Raw genomic sequence first — 25,626 nt, forward strand, 5'->3', positions numbered from 1 at the left:
ATGTGTTTACTCTGGATTGAAGCCAATGGCTGCATGAGGAATTACGTATTATAGTTTCTTCAATATTTCTTTCTTCAAGTCCAAAAGCCTTTTCAGTTCCCAAAGGTTACATGAGAGTTTGAGTCCCTCCCATTGCTTGAGATACTTTTAATCAAGTTATTCTTCAACCTCTGCCCTGAGTTTTGGGAGCCAGAGAATTTCATATAGAATGCCAAAACTCCGACAAATCTCCTGCAAGTCTCAGTCTTCAGTAAAAACGTGCATTTCTCACAGCTGAAACTTTGCATAGAGTAGTTTATGGTTCCTTGCTGTTACATTTAAAATCTTGTTATGGGGAAAAAAGAAACCAAGGGTTTGTTGAATGCAGAAAAACTACTTGTTACTGCTAGCTTGGTAAAATTAAGCTTATGCCATACCATGATGCAAAGCAAAAGCAAAAGAAATGAAGCCACCTGGACTGCAGAAGCGGTTGCTAGGGTTAGTCAAACTAAAGGTCCAAGTGCCCCAATGCAAATTCAAGCAGCTCAACTTCGGGGGTCTCACCAGGGTAGTACAAACCCTCTGGCCTGTTGCTAGCAATGGCAGTGGCATGGTTAGTGGGCTACAGGGCCACTCTGCTTTTCCACCCCAATAGTCAGGTACTTTCAGGTTTAACAGCGAGTCTTCAAAAACGGCTATTGCATCATCATAATTTTTAGAAAATACTTGAAATACCTATTTGTGCTTCTCCAGACTGATGTTTCAGGCAGCGGATGTGCTATAACAAGGTACAGCCGTGTAAGGAACAACACTGTTGTACTTCACAGTACGATTCTACAGTCTGTTAAAGTTTAAATTTTAGATTTTAGCATCACCTATAAAAAACATTGTCAACATTTCTAGAAATGTGGAAGTGATTTTCAGACTAATTCAGAGCAGAAATTAATTGGTATTTTTATAAATGCCAGTGAGTTCATCCTGTGAACCGGTTGTGCAATCACTTACTGAGACACCAAACCTTCATAGCCATTTTCCTTGCAAGCCGGGAAGGTAAACAGGCGTACAGCTTACACCCCTAAGTTGTTGGGAAACTGATTTCCAACCTATAGGCTACGACATCTTCAAGAAATTCCAGAGCCATTCAAAACACATCCTATTTATAGCTCATATGTAACGGCAAATCTAAAAGTAATTTAATAAATCGGGTAATTTTGCTCCAGAAATGATTCTGTCTTATCAAATAACACTTATGCAAACAATATTGACAGTTCAGCTGGATCATTTTATACAAAATCTATTACAATTTACTGTCTAATTATAAAACAATCTTTACCCCCTTTCTCAATATGCTGTCACTGTTTTGGCTCTGAAAATGGGAAAACCCACTGATAGGATTTGTTGTATTCATGAAGGGTCATTCTCAAATATTTTGTGAATTATCAGATTAACTCCTTCACCCCCTGCTGCTCCCAATCAAATAAGGAGAGGTTTTAAAAGAGATGTCTTCTAAAATCTTCTGCCCTGCTTTCTTAGCAACAGGCTGGGGCACTGATCTATCGCATAAGGTGTTGCATTGAAAGTAGCGTTATAGGTAAAAGGGAACATAGTGATAAAACAGCGATACAAAACCTTCCCCAAGCTGGCAGTGCCTGTTTCCCTGGAGGGTAAACGGGGGAGAGCCAGAACAAGTCCCCAAGGTGCCCAGGTCTCCGCCGGGAGCAGCGCGATGCCCCTGGCAGGGGAGTCCCTCTCTCCTCACTCTTGGGGGTCTGTTTGCGGCTGGTTTCATCAGTTTTCGCATCACAGCCTGCCTCCTCCTCCTTGCTTCCCCCGCAAATTCCCATTCCGTTGTCCTGAATTTACCACACTCACTCTCAGCACAAAAGCCAAGGTGGTCCCTTTTCGCTCACCTTTTCTCTCTGGCACTGGGGTCGCTCCCGTGTATGAACCACATCAGCTTCCAAGTCTAAATGGGAAGGAACTATTTTTCCCTTGTACAACCAGTGAGATGCATCTTCTTTGGAAAATTCATTCAAGCTGTTTTGATTCATACGGCAATGAAACCAATTTCATAATTTGCTTGTTAATATACTACGTAAATGATTTTCTTTTTTTTTTCTTCTTTCTTCGTTTTTTTTTTTTAGTTTGGTCAACTGTAAGTTTAAGAGGAAATATCAAACAAGGCAATCTGGAGTGATAAATAGGGGACATCTGTTGCAGCATATGGCTTGACATAACAGCTGCATTGAACTTTTTCAGCAAGTAGTAATCCTTTGGAAAAATTCAGCTGAGCATATAATTTTGATGCCCCTGCCTGAATGATGGACTATTAAAACACTTGCAGTTTAAAGTCAATCTGAAGTTTGAAATGTTGACCACTTGCAACACAGAATACTTAAATTTTATTTTGAAAATAGTTTTTGTTAGAAACAGATATGAATATTTCACTTTTTTTTTTTTTTTACAAAATTAAAGTTTGAGGATACACTGAAACATTTTAATTTTGTGATGAAGTTACTTTTTTCACTGTGGCCACTAATTTTTTACTTTTAGGTTCAGAGGCCAACCTCCTATCTTCCCTTCCAAACAATCTTATTTTCAGTGCTGTCTTTATCTTAGATAACAGTTTTAAGATTTGGCTAGTAAATAAGCCTTTACTCTTTTTTCTTTTGGTGGTTTTTTTTGGTGTTTTTTTTTAGCAACTATACACTGAGCCTTTTATTTTGCATGTCGGTGCAACTTTATAGATAGGACTAACTTCCTAATTGGTTCTTGTGAGAAAGGAGTTAGGCACTTAAAGCTGTAACTTGATGTTCAGTTTTAAGTATAACATTTTTTTCTCTTTAACAGGGTCTATTCCCAAACATATATTTTGATTTTGGGTACTAGAAAAAAATCTTTCAGTAAAATACATGTGTAAACATTGAAAAAAAAATATCTTTCAATTCATATATGCATTCTTGTTTGATTTCCTTGCTTTCTACTGAAGTATTTAATGGGAATGGTATTGCCCTTAGTCATGTGTTAGGATGACATTTTGTTTGAAAACAGTTGATGTATTTTTTTCCTGTGTTTCTCTCACTTAGAATTACTTGCTTTTGGTTTGGCTTCTGTGTTTTATGGGGCCAGTTTAATTTCATCAATTAAGGGAACAAGCAGGAAACCAGTCGTCTTTCCACAGTAACTTAAGTCTTCTAGTAATTGCTTTGCTGCCTAACGTTAAAGCTAATAACTGTCTAATATTCTTGTCTGACAGTTCTTCCTCTCCACAGTTATACGTTATTTTAAAGTGTGAAGCAGAAAGAGCAGCAACGTCAGGTCAAAATTCAGATCTGTGAGAAGAATACAGACTCGTTCAGTTAATGCAATAGCATTTGGACAGGATTTGTTTGCAAGCAATATTAAAATTGGTCCCTCCTTTTTGTTTTAATAAAATCCTAGATGTAATTTCAGAATGAGAAGAGCAGTAGTTGAGAGAGAAAGAGTTAGCTTTTCAGAGGAACTGCTTATATTACTTACATTATATGTGGTCATGTACTTATATGTAGGTAAGATCAAGATGCGTTTGTTTGTCGTTAAAAAAAAATTTTCTCTGTGGAAGTTTTTGTTTTGTAAGGCTATGAGTGGCTGCAAAGGGAAAAAAATTCACCTGGCTGCACCTTCACTTACTGTTCCTTAAACTGCTGCCTGCTTATGACTTTTACTGAAAGCCAGTCTTTCTCAATTTGCACTTTTCGTGGGTCGTCTTATACACAGATAGAAAACCACCTCTGTGCATGTGAATAGGTGAATTACAGGCCGGTGCACATAGGTATTCATTTAGTAACCAGATAAAAAGTTATTTCAAGAAAATTGGTGAAACTTCCTCCTCTGTTACACCAATTTGAAACTTATTTTTATAGTGTGCTTTTAAGGAGCTATGAGCTGTGAATTGTCCAGGTGCCAGAATTCAAATCAACCACTTTTTGATTCCTACAGAAATTCTGCTATTGAGACCGTTTCCTCACCTTGTCGGCTGAGCTAGCTGTGAAGTCTTCTTGCACTTAGTATTAAGGAATGCCGTGGTTGGTATTCGGCATCTTTACAGCAGAACCGATGCGACACATCAGGAGCCCGCACCCAGCTGCCACGCAGCGGATCCAGCTCTGCAGAGCAGCGTTGTGATTACGGGGGGGCTCCAAGTGTCAAAGCTGCAGTAAAGAGCCAGCACGTGACTTCTCTAGAGCTTGGGGTAGAAGGTGCTTTTCCTAAAGACTCCAGAAAAAGATCCCTTGTGCTTGGCTTCTGCGCAGGGTGTTTAGCTCGCAGATTTCAATCTTAATTGTCGTGTTCATGAGGGAAGCTGCCTGTAGTACCCGTGTGCCTTCAGTATATAAACAAAAAGGCCTGCCAACGCTGTGTTCGGTGGATGCCGGATCTCCCAGCTCTACCAAATGGCATTCTTCATCAGTCCATGACCAAACTATTAAATTAAGATGGAAGAGAAAAACCTAGATGAGTTGGAAAGACTTTAGATTTTTATTTTCAACAAAGAGTATTAAATAAGCAAAATCTTGGTATAAATTTAGGACTAACTTAAGCATACCAAATTGAGAAGAATCGAACTCTTGTTTCTCCCAATAATACTTGTTTACTTATGATCCTTTTGTCCTATAATTTATTTGGCAAAGTACATCTTTTGCAGCACAATAGAAAAATAAAATACGTAGTGGCAGTGTGGCAGGAGCAATGATTTTTGGAAAAGCTAACTTTTCCAGTTTCTTGGTTTCCATTTCTATTTATGGTCTAAGTTGTTCTAAGGGGCTTGTTTATATATATATATATATTTATATATATATATATATAAAAAGTTGTAATTTCAGGTAGTGTTAATCATGCACTGAGTAATTGTTTAGACTTCCCTGATTTCTCACATGGTCTCTTGCTAGGGTGATATTTTTTGCATGGAAATGTATGATCTCTATTTTCTTAACTTCAAATGGAATAAGGATGGCATGTGGCTCATCGATCTTTAGTTATATCTGACTGCAGATATACATATGCAAGTACCAGTTCTAAGTAAAACACTGGGTAAAAAATACATTGAAGAGCTTAATCAGGATGATTTTGAGCTCCAGCCCGATTCAGATATGATGGATTTTTGGCTCAGACTGCTCCATTAAATTGAGTGACTTCACATTTTTTAAATATTTGCTTTGCTTCTTTAGGGTAAGTGATGCAGTATCTATTGCAATAGCTGAGAGGAATTTATGTAAAAAGGAATGCTGTTTCTAAGCTGAGAGTGTGGTGGATAACTTCTGTCTGCTCAGCAGTAGTAATGTCTCGTCAACCTGGACTGTTGGTCTTGTCTTCAGTCTTCCGGAATTTGGCTAAGAGAAAGATAAATCAAAGTTTTCCTGGTTCTCTGTTCTCTCAGTTTCCTCTTCTAGTGGCGGCAAACTTAAATTGCCTTAACAAAGATCTATGTGTAGTTTTCCTCATGAATGATATCTGTGCAGTTATGTCCTTGAAAAGGCTGATTATAACCTTTTTAAAAATTTCTAACCAGTTTTTAAATTTGATCATCATTATCTGTGAAAGGCCTTCTTAAAAAAGATGATTTACATTTTGTATGCTAAATATCCTGTTGAACATAGTAGTTGCATGTCCTCCGATAAGCTACTCCAGAAGATTTAACTTGGTTCAGCTAGATCTCCATAGCGAGCATTCCCGTAAACTCCTCCAAGAGTCCTTCATCTGATGTCTGCAAGACTGGTAATGGGTACTCAGATCCAAAGTCCGTCTTCCAGCTGGAACCAGATGAATCCTTTCAGTACCGGTTTCTCCTTAGTTTTAAACTCAAAATGAGATTGCAAGATATTTTTTCTGTGAGCTTCAGTTTGTTATATGTAAGGGTGAAAAACTTCAACCTGCAAATAGCCATGATCAGTCTGGTATAGCTATTTTTCTCTTTCTATGCAGCATCCAACACAACCTAGTGATGTGGAAATAGAGACAAAATGCCTACTCTGAACGCATCACAACCTTAAAAACAAGGAGGAGATAAGGTTGAATGCAAGTGATGGAGTAAGAGATGTTCAGCACTGATCTGATTAGTTCCTTACTTCCCAATCCCTCCCAAGAGTCAGTCTACAGATGGTAAACTGTTGAGTTGGGCTATTGAGTTGTTGGATTACCAGCTCTCTTCCAATCCTTACACAGCAAGATGGGTCCCACTAATAGCACTGAATCACTGATATGCCAAGTCTGGTCCCTTCCTGTGGGCAGCTGATGACAGGGGGCAGTCGAGGCACCTCTGAGGCTATTCCAGGCTTGCTTATTGTGCTGAGAAATCCAATTCAGTCAGGACTTTCGGAGTAAGGTGGCAAATGATCTCAGTGACCAGCTCCTTACTATAGTCTTAAAGGGCATGCAATGCATACAAGCTTGAAAAATACGTTCCCAGTCATATGAAGAGTGTAGGCATAACGGAAGGTGCCTCAGGTAAAAGATTTCGTATTTTTTAATCACTTCCCCTTGCAAAGTCAAGAGAATGGATCATCTTCTTAGGCCTCACATAAATCTAGCTCCAGGTCATCCTCAGCAAAAGTAATGGGAAGTGAATTGCTAGTGCCCTTTAATAATTGCAGATCCTTAATTAAGGAGGGGTACAAGGAGACACTTAAAATGCCAACCTCAGCAAGTAGCAGACTCCACTATTTGTGAGAATAAATTAGAACTTGTCAGAATAGAATTGTTTTTTCCATTAATGTGGTTGTTAGTATTCAAAGACTTAAAATTAGGTAAAAGGCATTGTTCTAGGGTGGACGAGGATTATCTTACTCCTTAAAACTCTGTGTGAGGTCCAAAAACTTTGAAGGCGGTGTCAGGCTTACTGGACAGTGCCATTTTGCTTGATTCTGCCTTGACTTACAATCATTGTGGGAGAAGGCAGAACAGCTAATTTAGTCTGGTGGTCCCTTCGTCCTCTTACTGTGAAGGTTTAATTTACACTTAGTGAAACCAGGCCCCACTTACTGGCTCTTGGGTGAATATGTGGGTTTTTATTTGGATTTTTATTTGAAGCTCGCCTGTTACTATGGCAGTTTATTGAACAAAAGCTCATGTGCAGTGCCAAGTGGATTTCAAATAGAGAAAAAGGGCTTAAAGAATATTTCTGGACATCTCAACCATTGCTGAATACCAACTTATCGTGACGTTTATGTGAGTTTACTTTGAATTAGGAAAGACCTAGAGTGAATAGAAAATAGTGTATACATACACATTTTTAAGCATTTTGCTAGACAGGGCTCTTATGTTTGCTTCTTTAGTATTTTTTTTTCTGCTTTTTGCATTTGTGACTAGTTCTTGAAGCCCAAAGTACTGTTTTGTTGCCATCAGAGCACTCTTTTCTGCTTCATTTCCAAAATAGAACTTCTTCACAAAGGAGCAACACATTGTCTTGCATAAGAAGTAATTCTGACCTTGAAGGGGGAAAGATTTGCATCCTGATTCACATCACTTAATCATGCACATCACTTACTCGTGTCTAGATAAATGTAAAAAAAAGGCAACCGTATTGGGTTTTGCGCTGACTAAAACCGGCAGAATAGTAGGTATTTCAGGAATAATAGATGTGCCAAAAAAGCTTACCAAAAAGAGGTCATAGAGAAGTGAGTATAAATATCTTTATGAAGGTCTCTATTCCTTTAAATACAGTATTACTTTTCATAAAGGCATTCAGAACAGAATTCAAACAAAGGTTCTTTTCCCTTTAAAGCACCAATTCTTAAATGAAAAAAATGAACAGTATTCTTATTTCTGCCTTTTTTTTTTTTTTTTTTTTTTTGTCTGTAGCTGAAGTTTTTCAGGTTCTGCCTGTTTGCCACATATAGATTATTTTAAGGTTCGGGGGTTCTTTATTGGTATGCTAAGGAAATTTTTTACATTTAACTGCATAACTGTCTTTGCATACAGTTCCATATAAAATAATTAAAACATGAGATTGTATAACTGCAACAGTCTCCCCATAGAGGTAATTAATTTTAAAGGGAAACCCAAAAATGTAGGTTGATTCCCGTTAATTACACGTCTCCTTCAAAACACAGAATGCCTTGAGCAAGTGGTATTCTTGCTGCTTATATTTATAAATGTCTGAGTCTATGCTCGTAAGGTCTTTAGCGGTTTCCTCCCACCCACTGCTCACTTCGGTTTTGCACGGTGTAATGTTCATATTTGTAACGTCATGTCTACAACGATGATAATCGTTCTCTGTGGTGTTTCGGGACTCAATAGCCATAGAGGCAAAACTCAATTTTGCCGCTCAAGGTTAGGTGTGGGGCCAGGCTGCTGTTGCTACCGGGAGGCAAGTAAGAAGGAGCAGGATGGGACTGTAGAGGAGAGGCCGCGTGTTGGCAAGGGGAGAGGCAGGAAGAGGCAGGCTTGCTCATACAGCTCCTGGGAGGACGCTGGGCTAAAATCATAGAACGTGTTGGGTTGGAAGGGACCTTTAAAGGTCATCTATTCCAACTCCCCTGCAGCGAGCAGGGACATCTTTAACTAGATCACGTTGCTCAAAACCCCATCCAGCCTGGCCTTGAATGTCTCCAGGGATGGGGCCTCCACCACCTCTCTGGGCAACCTGTTCCAGTGCTCATTGTAAAGAACTTCATCATTGCCCCTCGTCCTAGCGCTACATGCCCTTGCAAACAGCCCCTCCCCAGCTTTCTTGTAGACCCCTTCAGGTACTGGAAGGCCGCTATAAGGTCTCCCTGGAGCCTCCTCCAGGCTAATATAAAGACCACAAAAATAAAGACCACTGCTTCTTCACAGCAGCCTATTGCCCTCTGGCTTCACCCTGCACTCATAGGTGCCCAGCACCAGCAGGCTGTTGTCACAGCACAAAAATCAAATGCGCTTTTCCTGAGCTCTGACACAAATATATAGAGGGGAATGAAAGCCAGGGTCACTTTTGCCCCCAACAATTTCTTACCCAGTCTCTCTGTGGCACATCTGCAGTGACCCTGATCCATGCGGCTGTGCTCAGAAAGCTTTAGCTCTTGATTGTTCTTTTCTTTGGCACATTTAGAATTTTAACAGAAGTGGGTTTTTTTTAAATTTCAGTAAATCTCCTTGTGAATTGCACCATTAAGCTGCTTGTTTCTGTGCAAAAATGGTAGTATTCTGTGATTTTGAATAGTAACATATTTATGAAATAAAAAGTGGCTTGTTGGAGGCCAGTATAATACCATACCACTGTACCCGGTTGTGAAGGAAGTCTTTTTGCTTGTAGTACTAACTAAGCTAGACAGTTACTTTCATTACGCTGAAGATCACAGAAAGAGTTAGGGGGTTGTTCTCTCAATGCCTGTCTATCAAGAGTTACAGTCTTAGTGTAAATCAGAACCTATTTTCTGCTATTAGTTTTTATTATTTTTTTTTAGAAGGAAGAAATTTGAAGTCCAAGCCCTAAAAAAATACATGTAATGCTCCTTCATTCCGCTTGTTATTCACAGGGTAAATAGGCCTTGATCATGACCAATTACTCAGTTTTTAGGCTTAGCTCTGAGAAATTTCCAGTGTTGCTGTGACTATTTGTTGCATATTCAAAGCTGTATTCCCACTTCAAAAGTGTGCAGGTCTCATCCAGCCCCATTTACAATGTAGTCTTTTTTTTCTTGACAGAAACAGCTTTATTAGGCGCACCAATGCTATGAAATATTTCAGGGGTTTTTTAAAAATGAAAACTATTCAGTCTTTTTTTTTTTTTTTTTTTTTTGAGAAGTGTTCATTATTAATCATTTGCTTTTTTTTCCTAGGAGTTCTCTGGAATCTATCCTCCTGTGATGCACTGAAAATGCCAATCATCCAGGATGCCCTCGCAGTGTTGACCAATGCAGTGATCATCCCTCACTCTGGATGGGAAAACTCTCCGCTCCAGGATGATCATAAAATACAGCTCCATTCATCACAGGTGCTGCGCAATGCCACTGGGTGCCTAAGGTGAGTACTGCAAAACGTTTGCTTTGCCTTAATCATCTTGCTTCAGCTTGAGTTCTTATTTCTCATTTTTAGGCATTTGTAAAGTAAATAATTGGTTTGTGTGTCAGCTAAGGCAATGACTTTCAGTGCTGTAAGCTTGAAGTTGGAAATTAATTAGAAAACAAGCTTCAGGCCATTCAAAAAACAATCTCTAGAAGCGCTGCTGTGGGTTTTTCTTTTCTCTTTTCTTAGCAGCTTTGACCGATCTTCTCATCCAAGCTTGTATATTACAGATGTTTTGCGCCTTGTACATTTGCGCCATTTCTCCAGTTACTTAAGTGAAGTCGATATGTTCTCACTATTACACCCAATTTAATCAGCACAAAAAATAATGAAGATGTTCACAAAAAGTAACATGCCTTACGGGTTCCAGATGCCATTGCTGGAGTTATGATAAATATATAAAGTAGATTTTTTCTGCGCTGTGAAGATGAAAAATGGATTTCAATAAGAGAGCAACCAGTTTAACATAAGTGCAGCTAGAATACTTAAATAGATCCTTAACAAGTATGGTATCTGTTTATATTTATATTTGTATGCCAAACTTGTATGTGCAACACCAAGGTGCACTTACATAAATATGTGCAACATGATCTGTCTATTCCTAAAAATCACTGTAGACATGAGAATGAAAATAGGGTGAGTAAGAAGAGTTTCAGTTCTGACAAAGACTTACAAAAGGATTGATTCGTAGCAATTTTTGAATTCCAATCCTTATAATTTTGTTTATTTTAAAATATTTTAACGTACTAAGCAGGTTCTTTTAAGCATTGTTTGCTTTTTCTCCTTGTATATCGGAGATTCTGTAATCTGTATCAGAGACATGAAAATTGATTAGTTAATATTTTTACATAGACCACAGGAAAATTGTTAGGTGAATAGTATGTATCAGTGATACAATCTGTGTTGTATGCTGCGTCCAAAGCAGATATCCATCAAAGAGCTAAATAAAAAAATCACTATTGATTAGGAGGCAAAGTAAAATAGCAGTATTTTTTACATATCTATAGCAACCACCTTTTTTGTATTTATGCCGTTTCATCAAATGAAATGTCTCCCTTTCAGAAGTATTATCTGAAAAGTTTAAGGGAAAAAGTAATAATTATTATTGATTGTTTATATGTAATCAGAAAAGAATGAAATGTAGAAGGTGATAGCTTCCATATTGCAAATATACTTGTAAAGGACTTAACTGCAGGTATGTATATGTGAACACCAGCTATGCTGGGATACGCGACTGAAGCTAGGTGTTTGTACCTGAGTTGTGTTGATTTTGAAAACAGTTTGGAAGTGTTGCATTATGTTCAAATTACTAGAAAAAAAGTTACTCAATCACTGTGACAGAAGTCACTCCGTGAAGATGGGTGCCATGTTATACTTCTCACACTTCTGATGTTTAACCTGTGTTAAAGAGCTGCCTCTAAAAGAAGTGTCCATTATAAATTTGAGGCTTCACAGTGCTCCTTCTCTGAACGGGCATGCCCAGTGTTGGTCTCCCCGCACCATAAGCTCTATCTTCCTGTTAATTTTTCCCAACTGCTTCTCAGGGACTGATGACCATCCCTGATCCTGCAAACTTCAGTTCATCCTACCTCATAGTTGATGGATTCGTTGCACATTGGTCTTGAAATCTTTCTTCTTTGTTTTTTTTTCCTTCATGAGTGTATGTGCACGCCCATTTGCAAACTGATGTGAGCTTACTGTAGCCTGCCCTGTGGGTCAGCCTGAGGACTTGTGACCACATGAGAATGGTACGTTGCCAGATCTAACACACACTGCTTTGCAGCAAGGCTTACTACCAAGTGCTTGATGGTACGCAGTCATAGCAGAATGGCTTCTGGTCAGCTCGTGCAAAATAAGCTCATATCTGCCTGCAAAAGACTGTGCCTATTATATCTCTTCAGTCCTTCCCAGGTAGCTGTAACAGCAGCTCAAACGGCTGTCCTGAGCAGGTTGGTCTTCCTTCTAAACCCAGGCCTTTCAACCATAGTATGGCTTTTTAATACCCTTCTGATATCAAACCCTACCTATTTCCCAGATGCATCTTGCTGTCCTCTCTAACAGCTTCAGATATTTATTTGGCCTTCATCCATCTTCTTTAGATAATTTCATCCCACTTAGTCTGTGTGGATGCTCTTTGGCAGAGACAGAACATTTGGAGAGGGTTGAACTTTCTTTTGCTTCACACCAGCGGGAACTTTCTTGTTTACCTTTCCCCAGTCGCTGTTGAAAATCTCTCCCTCTCTCTGAACAAAACATCAAGTTTGAGTTTGTGCAAGGGAGAAAAGTGTAAGTTGACCTCTGAGATGGTAACTGGGTTCTCGTGTTGAATTCATGTAAGATAATGGGGCTGGAGGCTGGAGGAAACAGCGGATGTCAGAAAGATGAGAAAGCTCTATGGAGACGACTGGAGTAGCGCGTGCTTTGTGCACGTAGTACCTCAGCTAGCATTCCTTAAATACCCACCACCCCCAATAAACTGAACAGCTCTCTCTCTTTCCACTTGTGACTAGCTACAAGCCTCATTTTTCCATTTCAAGATCTCACTGGCCAAGGGAGGTAATGTAAATCGAGAAGATGGTGGTTGCTGGCTGAGGTAGCTCTGTGTTTATCTGGTAAATGGAAAGACCGTTGTTATCTTCCATGGGAGAGTTCCTGCTAAGACTGTGGTTTGGTTGTCCTCTGCTGTTTTTTCATTTTCTCCTTTTGCTACAGCTGGTTTCTGAAGGGACAGTGGTTAAAATGCGGTTGCATCAGGATTCTCAGTGATGATGCTCAGTATCATAGGAAAAGTAGAGGTGTTCAGAATACTTGTCAAATATTTCTGAACCTGTAACGTTGACAGATTTTAGAGGCATCAGGTTGTATTACATAAGGTGTAATGCTAGCAAATATGCCAGGCAGATATGGGGTTTTTTTTCAGTCTTCTGTGCCTTTGGTTTTCTGATGCATTCACTGCTGAAAACTAAATAGTTCCTGAAAGGTGCGGTAACATAATCCATCCCATGTACAATGCTAATAAATAGTTTGCAATGGCTATTATATAGGAATAGTCAGATCTTTGTATTGTGTTTTTTCACTACAGTATATGAATTATTATTCTTTCTTTCTCAGTTTCTTGATGAGAGTTTCTTATGCTTTTTCAATTAAAAAGTTGCTTATTAACTACAATTTTTAGTACTCTTATCTGCTTATTCATTATCATTCTTAACGAAGTTCTTAAGTCTGCAACTCCAGTCACACCGTAATCCAGCTGAAATCAGTATGAAATCATAAGAAAGACAGCAGCAACATCAGACCTTCTTTTCCTGTTACTTTCTTTTTTCTTAAAGACGTTATTTACAAGCTGCACTTTGCATACTTTTGTGATTTGAAAAAAGAAAATAGCTTTAATACAATATTGTAATAATTAATTTTACATAACTTGAATACTTTGAAATGGTTTAGATAATTCAAAGCTCTAGATGCAGTGTTATACCTATCACTTATAAATTTAATCTTAATATTCAGCTTTCATAAATTGCCAGACCTCATTGTGACATGTATTAGAGTAATCACCCAATTTACTTGGCTTCCCACTGAGATACTAGTACCTTACCTCATTAAGCTCTGTGAAAGTTTGACTTCTTTTTTTCCTTTTGGATTTCAGCTGTGACTGCTTTATTTGTTTGTGTTAGGGAAATACTGTATATTTGGTTTATAGTTTCTGATTCATTTAGACTTATTAGGGGAATTCAGGTGAAAACTGAATTTGGAATGCCAGTTGTTATAGTGGGGGGTTTATAATCCCTGATCTGAAATGTAAAAATCAACAGGAGACACATTGAACAATGTTGTCTTAACCTGAAGCATCGTGCTTGCGGTGGTGGGTTGACCCTGGCTGGATGCCAGGTGCCCACTGTCGCTCCCCTCCTCAGCTGGACAGGGGAGAGAAAATATAACGAAAGGCTCGTGGGCTGAGATAAGGACAGGGAGAGATCATTCACCAGTTACCATCGCACACAAACCAGACTCGACTTAGGGAAAATTAATTTTATTTTTGCCAGTCAAATCAGAGTAGGGTAAAGAGAAATTAAAACTAGCTGAATTAAACCACCTTCCCCCCACCCCTCCCTTCCTCCCAGGCTCAACTTCACTCCCGATTTCTCTATCTCCTCCCCCCCGAGCGGCGCAGGGGGATGGGGAATGGGGGTTGTGGTCAGTTCATCACACCTTGTCTCTGCTACTTCTTCCTCCCTCTTCAGGGGGAAGACTCCTCACACTCTTCCCCTCCTCCAGTGTGGGGTCCTTCCCACAGGAGACAGTCCTCCATGAACTTCTCCAACATAAGTCCATCCCACAGGCTGCAGTTCTTCATGAACTGCTCCAGTGTAGGCCTCCCACAGGGTCACAAGTCCTGCCAGCAAACCTGCTCCAGCATAAGATTCTCTTTCCATGGGGCCACAGATGCGGACTTCCCCTGGGGTCACAGCCTCCTTTGGGCACATCCACCTGCTCTGGTGCGGGGTCCTCCATGGGCTACAGGTGGATATTCGCTCCACCGTGGACCTCCGTGGGCTGCAGGGGACAGCCTGCCTCACCATGGGCTTCACCACAGGCTGCAGGGGAACCTCTGCTCAGGCACCTGAAGCACCTCCTCCCCCTCCTTCCTCACAGACCTGGGTGTCTGCAGAGTTGTTACTTTCATGTACTCTTACTTGTCTCTCTGTCTGCTCTTGCATCGCAGGATTTTTCCCCTTCTTAAATGTTATCACAGGGGTGCTACCACCATGGCTGATGGGCTCAGCCTTGGCCAGTGGTGGGTCCATCTTGGAGCCGTCTGGCATTGGCTCTGTTGGACATGGGGGAAGCTTCCAGCAGCTTCTCACAGAAGCCACCCCTGTAGTCCCCCCATGCTAACAAAACCTTGCCATACAAACCCAATACACTTACTTATCACAAAACTAGATCTCTGCAGAAAGACTATCTGAAAAAAATCCCTGACAAAAATCTTTTCAAGAGTTTTAATCCTGATGTACAATCTGGAACCTTGTTTTCTCCTATGAATTGAATATGAATTTAAGCTAATATGATCTCATCTGAGGACTTTAAAGAATTTTAAGAATTTACTACTTTTAAGAGTCTAATCTGGTTTTAGATTCAAAATCATAAAATGCTGGGGTTTTATTTCTTCCATGTTCTATTTAATTTTTCATCATACACTGAAGGTACAGGGGCAATTGTGAAAATCAAAGGTCTGTTAAAATATTTATCTTCCCCCCGTTAGTTGATTAGAAATTGTACGTGAGAGTAGCTCAAGTAGTTTTTGTTTATAAAGCCCCATACTTTTGAAATTTTCATACTTCTATACTTGTCAGACCTTTCACAAAATACCGTTAATTATTCTTCTACTGAAAAAATAATGTAGCAAGCTGTCAAAGAAGGCAGACAAAGGGGAAAAGTGCTTTTAAAAAAGTAATTGAATGTAACTGACCCGGTAGTATTTTCTGGAGATACCAACTTTTGGAAGGAACAAATTACCTTGTTAAAACAATTTGTGTCAGTTGTAAGGCCTGAATATCAAATGGTTTTAACTGTTTTGTGGATGAAATGTATTTCACAGATATTTATAGCTAATGCAGTTATCCCACCATCTTTCTCCTCCAGTTCTCTTCTAGGTATCCAAAGTCTATTGATCCCTATTCTTAGGAACTTCTGTAATCTGTTTTGAATATAACGTTCTGCTGCCTAGGACAAAAGAAGATGTGGGAGCAGCATAAAATAAATCGCGCAGGCTGTATTATTCATCATCTGTTTAGTTTCTAAAGAAGCATACATATATATGAAGAAACATTCTTTTAAATATGTGAAACATGTTTCTTAAGAAACTAGACTGTTACATGTTCATATGTGCATGTATACATGTGTGTTTATGCGTATATACATACAGATATAAAAGGCATGATGACTGAAGCTAAAATATGTTTCTGTCTTTACTGACTGGTGCAAGCTCTGTATATCTTCAGTTGGGTATGAACAGAGGTGGCTTCTCACAGTAGGACCATTTTTTGCTGATTTTATGATTCTCCTCCTATCAAAAGGACAGTCACATTTAGTCCATCACTGTATATGCCATAGTGGATATAGAGGTGTTGGACTTGCCAACCCATCTCAGTATCTCCCTTGCTTTTTCTACAGACCAGGAGCTCTTCTCTTGCAATCTTGCGCATCAGATAACAAAAAAGCCCACTCTCCGTTAAGGAGCCTGTCAGAATCCAAAGTTAGGACAAAGCTGATATTAATTGTCTATGTCCACTGGCAGCCTACTCAAGGGAGGGACTGCTACTAGAAGCAGCTCCAGCAAGCAGAAGGCATGGGAGAGAGGCACTACCTAGAGGGATACTGAGGCAGGGTTATCCCCTTGCAGAAAGGAAGCTGTCCAAATGCACAGTTTTTCCTCCTCTTAGCCTCTTCACATCCAGTCTTATCCTGAAGAAAGGGGTGATCACCACTGTTCTTGTCCTTTTTGATTTTTGAGCTACTGCAGTTACAAAGCTGGTGTAATTAAAATCCAGGGATCATCAGATCAGCAGATTTGATGCCAATTATCTAGCTACATTCTATAAATGTATTGTGGTGAAACACATGTATTTTACATAATCTACAGAGTAGCACACCATGTGTTAAACCTCATTTGGACACAATTGGGCTGTTGAATCAAGTTAGAGAGTTCCTAAACTCCAGATTTATACAGGCTATACTGGTATGTCCGTTTTTACACAAACACACGCTCCCCTGACAGCTCTCCTCAGCTTGGGAATTTCTCTATGGCCTGGAGCTGGAAGTAAATGCAGAGGAAAGCCTTGTCAAGAAGCTAAGGGAAAGCTCAGTTTTAATGTCTGGTTCTGTGAAGTTCAATCCCTTTTCTCTAAAACTTCAATTCTTACTAAAATTATATCATTTATGCTCCTGGGTCCCAGCAACGACAAGCTGTGGAGGAATTGAGGGGCTAACGTCAACTCTCCATTATTTTGAAGAATCAAGAAGGATTCCTGACAGGTACTATACAAATGACTACCAGTAATTTCCAGTTTAATATAAATGAAGGTATCTTGATCACAGCTCCTACATCTTGTCTTTCCAGGTTAAAGCTGAATGGCATATTGCTTACTTTTAAATATACTAGCTCAGAAGTTCTGTATTACTTGTAGATGATGAATTTTGAAAAACTGTTGAAAAGCTTAATAATGCCTCCCAGAGTATCATGCAGGAACACAGATCACAGGAGGGAAAATGAGCTGAACTGCTGTTTCTTGTCTTTTAAAACAAGGTAGAAAGGAGTAAACTCCAAGTTGCATTTACCTAATGGGAGGCATTTTAATCAAGGAGTAGGTGTCTATGTGAGAGCCTGGTTTTTAGAGGCTTCGAGCATTTCTAGGTTAACACTGACTCACCAGCTCTGAAAATCATTTGTAGTTTTGATGTCGTTGATGATGAGTTTAAGTGTCTAATTTCAGGCACCCCAACAGAAAACTTTCAGACAGGCTGCTTTCATGGGCATGAATTATGCAAAATGTATTTTCCAGAAGGACTAAAATTTTCACTAGCTCATGCGTAAATGCTCACAGCCATGTTCCTGGTCTTCTAACCACAAACCAAAATGGGAAAATCACAGGAAATTAATAAGAGTCGGTCTGCTGGGGAAAATGTATTTCACCTTTTCAAGAAGCTGAAAGGCCCAGCCTAGAAAAAAGTCCCAAACCAGTCTGAGAGGCCACAATGATTGCATCCCAGTTAAGCATAGAGTTTTGGACGTGAATTTCTGCACGATATGAGAGAGAGTGTTCCGTACTGAATGCTGTGATAATTCAGAAATGTAGCTGAAGTAAAAATCTAATGTTAACATTCGGGGAGAGAGGGAGATTTTAGTATGAATAGATCACTGTCCTCTGATTGCTGCTGTAATATTTTTATTCAGAAGATACTCGAGGGAAGAGTACTAACAGAATTAAATGTGTAGCTGTGTCAGATACTTAAGCACCCCACTTTTTCTTCACAGTGCAGTTACTCCCACTTTGCATATTCATGAACAAATTTATAAGGTTTATACAAGGTCATGCTGTATTAATTATAGCAGTGGTATTCAAATAGCACTCTGAAGTTTAATGCTTTTTCAGCATTTCTGGTAAAAACATTCCTTCAACCTATCAAACTGATGCTACAAATTCCATATAGCTCTGGAAGTTCATTCCAGGCTCAAGTTGATCACAATCTCAACCAGAAATTTTGTTTTTAAACTGATGCTATGGAATGCCTTTTGTATTCTGCTTTGGTCTGAAAAATAGTACAGCATAATTCCAGACATTTTTTGCTCTCCTGTACTTAAAAACATGTAACAAGCTTCGGTGGTGTAACTCCTTCCTCCGTCATTTTATCTGATAAGAGATGCTGGGCTGCTCGGCCTAAACCTGCCTTCAAATGCAGGAGGAACTCCCAATGTATTGATTTTGCACTGAGGTAGCCAAAAAGTGATCTGTCAACATCCGTCTTCAGAACACTGGGCAAACAAGGAAAGTCATTCATATTTCAATGGGGCTTCATGTTTGGGTACAAATTAGAAATACTGGAGCTATATGCCAGAATCTGATAATTTAGGACCTAGCTGAAATTTCTGTTCTTCAACTAGGATCTTTTCTTGTTTTTACCATGAATGTATTGTTTTTTCCCTAAAAAACTCAACAACTTACTGAGTGTCTTACAGTTATAAATATTTACTTGTTGCTATGGCAGGAGTGTGTTCTTCCTGTAATTTACTAATTTACTGTTGATGGAAATTGTACATACACTTACGAAAAGAATGACTGTGCCACAGTACCTTTGCTTTCATCTTACAATATTTTTGGGCTCAGCAACAATGACAAAAACTGTCAACTGCTGCTTCTTAGGCTGAATGGTTTACGGCGTACCCTAGCCTTGGATTAGGGATGTGTTGAATATCTCAAGTACGTGTTGAATGACTGACTCTTTCCCAGCTTTTGGTAGTTTTAATTCCTTTCAGGTTGAATGCCTGCTGTTAACTAGTGCCTAATGTGAAAATTAAGTGTTCGCTCATATTTGCATGGTTAGGTAGTGTTAATTTACATTTCCTTCTGTCAGAGGTTTAAGATATGTGGAGCTGAATGCTCTGAAGGAAGTAAAATTGTTTGTTTTGTAAAAGGGCTTAGATTCTGTGTGGGTTTTTTTTTCATTTAAGAACAGTTTTTGTTTATGCAGTAGTGAGTCTTAGCTTGGCAGACACTGTAATAAAGTATGATGTGAATCTTGGTGGCCTGATGACTTGTTTTGGGCTGACTCCAAGCCCAGCTGACTACAATGGGCCTCCTTCTCGCTGGCCAGCTGCAGAGCCGAGTGTCACAGTGGCACAGCTGTTTTCTTTTTGGGAAGAGTCCCTAGGCCTGTGTGGCACCGCATCTATTTTAGAACCGCGTCAGCGCATCCATGCAGTCACTGTGTGGGAAGCTGAAGGGATGGAGCCAATTTTGTCTCAACTGTCTAGGCCCATTGGAAAGAATCACGAGGACCGCAGATGTCAGTGGGAACCAGAGTGTACCTCTCTTTTTGCATTGCTGACTATCCAAAATCCTGGATAGTCCTTTCCAAATGGGTACTTTGAAAAACCAGTATAGTCTGGCTCCACAGAAAATACTCTTTGTCTCAGCATGAGAGAAAAACTGATTGTGACAATTCTGTAGCACCACTCGTGGTCATGGTGACTGATGATAGAAGATGATGTTTTGTTTACCCAAGAAAAATGAGAAACACATTTATCCAGAGTTTGTATGCCCACTCAATTCCACCACGGATAGTAAAATAATATTCGGTAAGGTTGAGGTTCTTTGGTGCTAATGGCTTGATTTGTATCTTAACTAGATTTTCTCATCTTAAAACTGTTGGCATTACTGTGCAATATGAAAAAGGAACGTAGGGCTCTGCACAGTGAAGAAAAGGTAGGGAATACTTGTGCAGCTTTCCATCATTACCTTATGATAGACTGCTTCAAATCTGAAGAAACTTCCCCTAGGAGTGAGAAGATCATTTGGTCTTTTTGCGCAGTCTGAGGATTTTCAGTAGAGATATCTGTTTGAAGTACGCTGAGCTTGCTTCATCCTTCTGGATAAGCCGGCCAACATCACAAAGTAAACATTTTATCACCCCCTTTCAGAATGTTTTGGGCATGTGAACCGTCTCGCTTCAAGCACAAGAGTAATTAATGCCAGCAGCTCAAGTTGAGCCAGTGCTCAAGTCTCTTGCTGCAAGAAGGCTTTGATGGCATTCCACATTTCTGCAAGTTGGTGAGCTACTGAGAGCTCGTGAGAAACGCTCTCCAGTAATATCCTTAGCACTGAAGCCCTGAGACCGGCAGTCCCCAACAATCACACTTACAAACTTTGTTACTTTTTCTGTTTTGGAAGTATTTTCTGAGGAAGCCTCCTGATGAAGTAAGTAAATAAATAAAAATACGGCTCTTGGGGGGGTGTGATGAAATAGGCTGCAGACTGCCAAGCCTGCTTAGCTTACGATGTCTGAGCAGTGGATCATTTCTGGATGTCGTCTTTTGTGAAACTTTGCCCAGCGAATGTTGAGCTTGTGTTCTTACTGTCACTACACATCTCTGTAGAGGAGTTTTAGCACTTTGTAAGATTTTTCCTTGAGTAAGAGGACAATCTGGTAAGAACACATTGAGAAAGGAAGATGAAGTTCATTAGTTGCAATCGAATGGATTTCCGCCTTTCTGAGAGGGTTAGAAAAGTGGACAGTTAATTTGAGGGTAAATTAAGGCTTTTATAAAGACTGAAGTAAAAAGCATGTCATGCCCATCACTAATTGGTGTCCCTGCCCATGGCAGGGGGGTTGGAACTAGATGATCTTTAAGGTCCCTTCCAACCCAGACCATTCTGTGATTCTGTGATTCTGTAATTCATTTTCCTCAATTTTATCCAATTTGAATGTTTCTCTGGACGTGATGAAAACTAACACTCCCCCATGTGGAGTGAGAGGGTTCAAAGCTGGGGGAAGGTGCAAGGTGATGCTCATTTCCAGCCATAGCTCACTGATGCGCACACAGCCTTGTGGACACTGCCTTAGAAAGGCAACAGCAGAACAGGGTGAGAGGATTTTCCTGTCTTCTGCCAGCAAAGTCTGGACGAAGTTTATGGCAGGTAGCGTGGGAGACTTCCCTCTTTCAAAATGAGTTAAACAAAGATATTAGAGGTTTGTGGGGTTTAGGGTTTTTTCCTGTTGTCTTCCCTAAATTATCTTCACATTGTATCTTCAAGTTCTGTAGTACCATTGAGAAAGTTCCCTTTGGAAAGCATGAACACATTCTATTTTTTAAAAAAAGTTATAATAATCCTGTATTTTAACTGCATCTGCATGTACTATATAAAAACATTTAACATCTGCCTGATAGTATTTTTAGCTAGGATCACACACTACATACAGAGGATTTCCGTGACAAAGTACTTTTGAAGTATTCATCCTAGTGTAGCTTTTTTACTTTCACAGCTCATTTATTTTTGTCAGGTACTCATTTATTATAGTTAGTTGGTTACAGCTTCAGCGTTTTCTCTTGAAGGACAGTAGTATTGTGGAATACCTCCTCCTCTTCCCCTGCTGTCATTCATCCATCTTTATATGATTTACTATGCGCAAAAGTACAATACTTGGAAAGTGTTTCAAAAGAGAGAGTCATGAAGGGGCACAATGTAAGTATTGTGCATATGCAAATGTGGGTGGGGTTTTTTTTATCCTCTAATGAAGTAGAAAACCATAATAAAATAGAAAATAAAAATAAGTTATTTACCAAAAGAATATTCATTTAATTCTCTGGGCTCACTTTTTATAATTAATTTGTGTTGAGGACTTTTTCCAGTAGGCTGATCAAATTGATTGAATTTGATGGATACCTGCTGTCTTTCGTTGCCGGACTTCATGCTAAGAAGGAGTGTCTTCTAATGTACGCAAGTATGAGAAAACGCACAGTATCATCTGTAGTTTTGGTAGTTATTCATGTGTTGCAGTCAATGGGTAGACCTCCGTCTTCCTGGCCTTGGGCCAGGAAGTATTTAGTATTTAAGTTTTATAGCCCCACAGAAGCAAGGGAGATCTCATATTTAGTTAACAAACTGGGTGGGGGTGGGAGGTCATCCTTTTTATAGCCCACGTGGTACAGGCACAGCAGAGCCAAATTACTCTGTTCACATTCATCTACAGCATGACCAAGTGGCAGAAACAAACATTTACGAGTTTGTACAAATATTTGCTGTGCTCAAGAGAATGATCAGCCGCTGGGACAAATTTGAGAAGGAAGATGCAGCTTTCTTAACTTCACTCTAGGGATGGTGATGTAACTAGGGTAATGTCTTCTATGCTAGACATCATCTGTCTGGAAAACAGCATAGTCCTCCTTGCCCCTCTCCTTGGCACTATTGTGTCACCCTTCCCTGTCACGAGGTTGCAGAGGTTACTGAGGACAAAAGCTCGGTAACAAATCCACACACAGGCACAGGATCCACCAGCAAAATCAGCTGGAGCGTGGCAGCCACTGGGAGGGCCGGCGCTGAAATGGGGGAAAGGGAAGTTCACATGAATTACGCATTTTTCTGAACTGAAATTTTACATGATTTACAGTAACAGTGTGGGAATCTTTAATTGTTTTTACAGGAACAATGTGTTTGCTTGTTTTCTTTTGTTTTGGCCTTACTTTTGAGAGGACTGGTAATTTTGGTTTTGCCTTCAGTTAGATTGTAGAAAAGTGAACTAAAAGAGTTTTTGGGCACTGCAGTAATCCCAGATTTCCCAGAAACTGGGGGGTTTTTTGATTGAGGTTTTTTTCTTTGGGGGGGGTTAATGAAGAAAACTGAACTACCCAAAGTTAAGTAGGCAGCATCTCCGCCTTGGAGGAGTTCAGAGAAGTTAATTACCCTCCTTTGATGAGAAAAGCAATTTATGACTCCTTTTAGGTGGCTTGCTTACCTAGGCACCTGAATGAAATACTGGTTGTGTAGAGACATACTACTGCTGTATGTCACACTTGTGTATACACAGATGACCTGTAAATAATCAGTTTGGTTTACCATTTGCTCCTCCAAATGTACAGGTACTTTAAATACTTTGATATTATTATTAATATAAAGAAAATATATCATTACTTGCTAAAAAAAAGGAAAAAAAGAGTGTGTGCATCTGTGTGGGGGTTTGTGTGTCTTTATATAGCTATATACTTTCTTTTTTCAGTACTCTTTGGCCTGAATAACAGCAGTTGATAGTATTTCTTTTCAAAAAGTGGAAAGTGACTACATTAGCACAAACATTTTGTTCTATAATCGTGGCTCCAGATATCATGAAACACATGGAAAGCATTAACTGATTAATTATCCCCCATAATGCTCTGACATATCTCTGTCTAGACTATAATGCATGCAGTATTGCTTCTGCCAGGATTACATTTTGCTTGACCTTATGGCAGACATACAGTGTAATTACTAAATGGGGGCTAATTTATGTAAACAAATGTTAGTTTTTCATAGCATGAGCCCTATCATTATGTTTTATTGCTAGTGGATGTGTTACATAGTCAGCCATTCTTCAGGAGCTCGGGTATATCAGTATTTTAAATTGTCTTTTTACTGTAAAGTCTAAAGATTTAGGATTTACAAAGTGCAAGTATCCTAATCCCGAGATACGATTTTTGTTTCCTCTCCTCCAACTATGTGAGAACTTTAATTGATCATGCTTAGCAAAGTAAATATATCATACTTTGTATAAGGGTACTCAAATAATTTTCTAGTTAGTACACAGTGAGTTTGGGATATGCTAATGCAAACCACATCTGGCATTATCAAACCTAATAGGTAAAAACAAATATGCAGGAACTGGAATATGCGTAATACTTTGATAACTGCCATGTATTGGCCATCATCTATCAAAACCCTTAGAGGTATCTGCCACAGAATTAAACTAATTGACTTTCATAGCACCTTATAAGCCGAGCTAACGTAATGGCTCCCATTCTTAAATCAAGTGCGGAAAAGTATTACGAGGGTAATAGTGAAACTAGCCACCAGTTTTCTTCTTGGGTTTCAGTAATATCAATAGTACCTTTTCTTTTCTTTCCTTCTTTCTCATTCTCAGGGAAATAAAGAAGGAGATTGATCATGTTTACAATGCTATCTGAATAGCTGGAGTTTTCCTTGGTGCAGACATGCAGCGGTTTTGGGAATGTGACTCTTGGCAGGCATCTGAGCTTATTCATTCCTTTCCTGCTTAATCATTTCACACTTACTCCTCTCTGTTGGAGGTCTGTCCTTGTGCTGTTTGTTTTGTGAATGTCATGTGTTCAGCAAAATACAAACGATTTCCCTGTCTTGTCAATAATAAATATTTGTTCATGCTCAAAATCTGCCGTGAGAAACAGAACAGTTTCCAGCAGATGCCAGTTTGGAGTTTGCTCCGCTCTTTTCATAGTTCGTGTGAAATTAATTTAGTGGCCTCAGCACAATTCCTGCTACTGGTCTCGCTCAAGGCAATACTCCTGTTGTCAGCCCTTGATACCCGGGCAGGAAACAGGAATGGTGCTGGCAGTAGAACTGGAAGGCTAACTTGCAGCACAGGGTAGGTGTACCTGCAGCAGCTTCGCATCAGCACGTTCAGCCAGCAGTACAGACTGTTGCATCTGGTATAAACCTCCTCTGGGCCTGGACTGTACTTTTAGATTGTTATTCTCAACTGCAGTGGCATACTTTCCATTCTAACTTTGGTTGTTAACCATACCTGCCTATGGTTTGGTCATTCCTCCTGACACCAGCACCAGCGTTTCCGTGGCAGTCACAAATTCAATGGATTTTGAAGTCTCTGTGAAGCTGCTTCACAAGAGAAGGGTGCGCACCAAATTTAAAAAAACCCAACTCGGTAAGAACTTGGGGACGAACTGCCCTGTTGTACAGGAAGAGTGGAAATTATGGCAGAAGGGTCACTTGGGTAAACAGAAAGTTTCCCGAAGCACAAAAAGAAACCAAGGAGTGGAAACCAGAACAACAGAGGAGTATGAAATGCCTTGGTTCTTGCCACTTCAGGATGAAATGAGGAAGATCAAAGCCCAGGTGGAGCTAACTAGGGACATAAAGGGTCACAGCAGGGGATTTTACAGGCACATGTATCATGAAAGCAGAAAGAAGTTGGGAGGAATGTCAGCCCATTGATGCATGCGGAAGACAAATTAGCGATGGACAAAACGTCTGAAGAACTCAACACCTTTTGTGCCTCAGTCTTAACAAGCAAATCCTATTCCCAGACTCCTGTACATTTCAGCCTGTTTTAGGAAGGAGGAGAAGCCAGCAATGGGCAAGCAACAGGTTAAGGACTCTTTGGAGAAAATAGATACATTCAGATCCATGAAACTGGATGGAATTCACCCAAGGGTATTGCAAGAGAAGCTGATCCATATGGCTGTGAGGCACCTGTCATGCTGGCGTTTGGGGGAGGTGTCTGAAGGCTACAGAAAGGCTAAAAATGTATCTATCTTTGAGGAGAACAAAAAAGACAGTCTGGGGACCACCTATACCTCCAACCCTGGAAAAACTATGGAGC

At 39.8% G+C, this 25,626-nt stretch overlaps 1 protein-coding gene across 10 annotated transcripts in view; it reads left to right on the forward strand.

Moving 5' to 3' along the window:
* The window catches only part of CTNND2 (catenin delta 2), a 683,266-nt gene that overhangs the window by 535,251 nt on the left and 122,389 nt on the right, over positions 1-25,626 (forward strand). For all 10 annotated transcript variants that reach the window (XM_074576184.1, XM_074576187.1, XM_074576188.1 and 7 more), the window contains one exon: positions 9,777-9,960. In XM_074576184.1, the coding sequence (XP_074432285.1) occupies positions 9,777-9,960 (184 nt within the window). The remainder of the gene's footprint in view (positions 1-9,776; positions 9,961-25,626) is intronic.

This window comes from Larus michahellis, chromosome 2 (genome assembly GCF_964199755.1).
Source record: "Larus michahellis chromosome 2, bLarMic1.1, whole genome shotgun sequence".
Lineage (NCBI taxonomy): Eukaryota > Metazoa > Chordata > Aves > Charadriiformes > Laridae > Larus > Larus michahellis.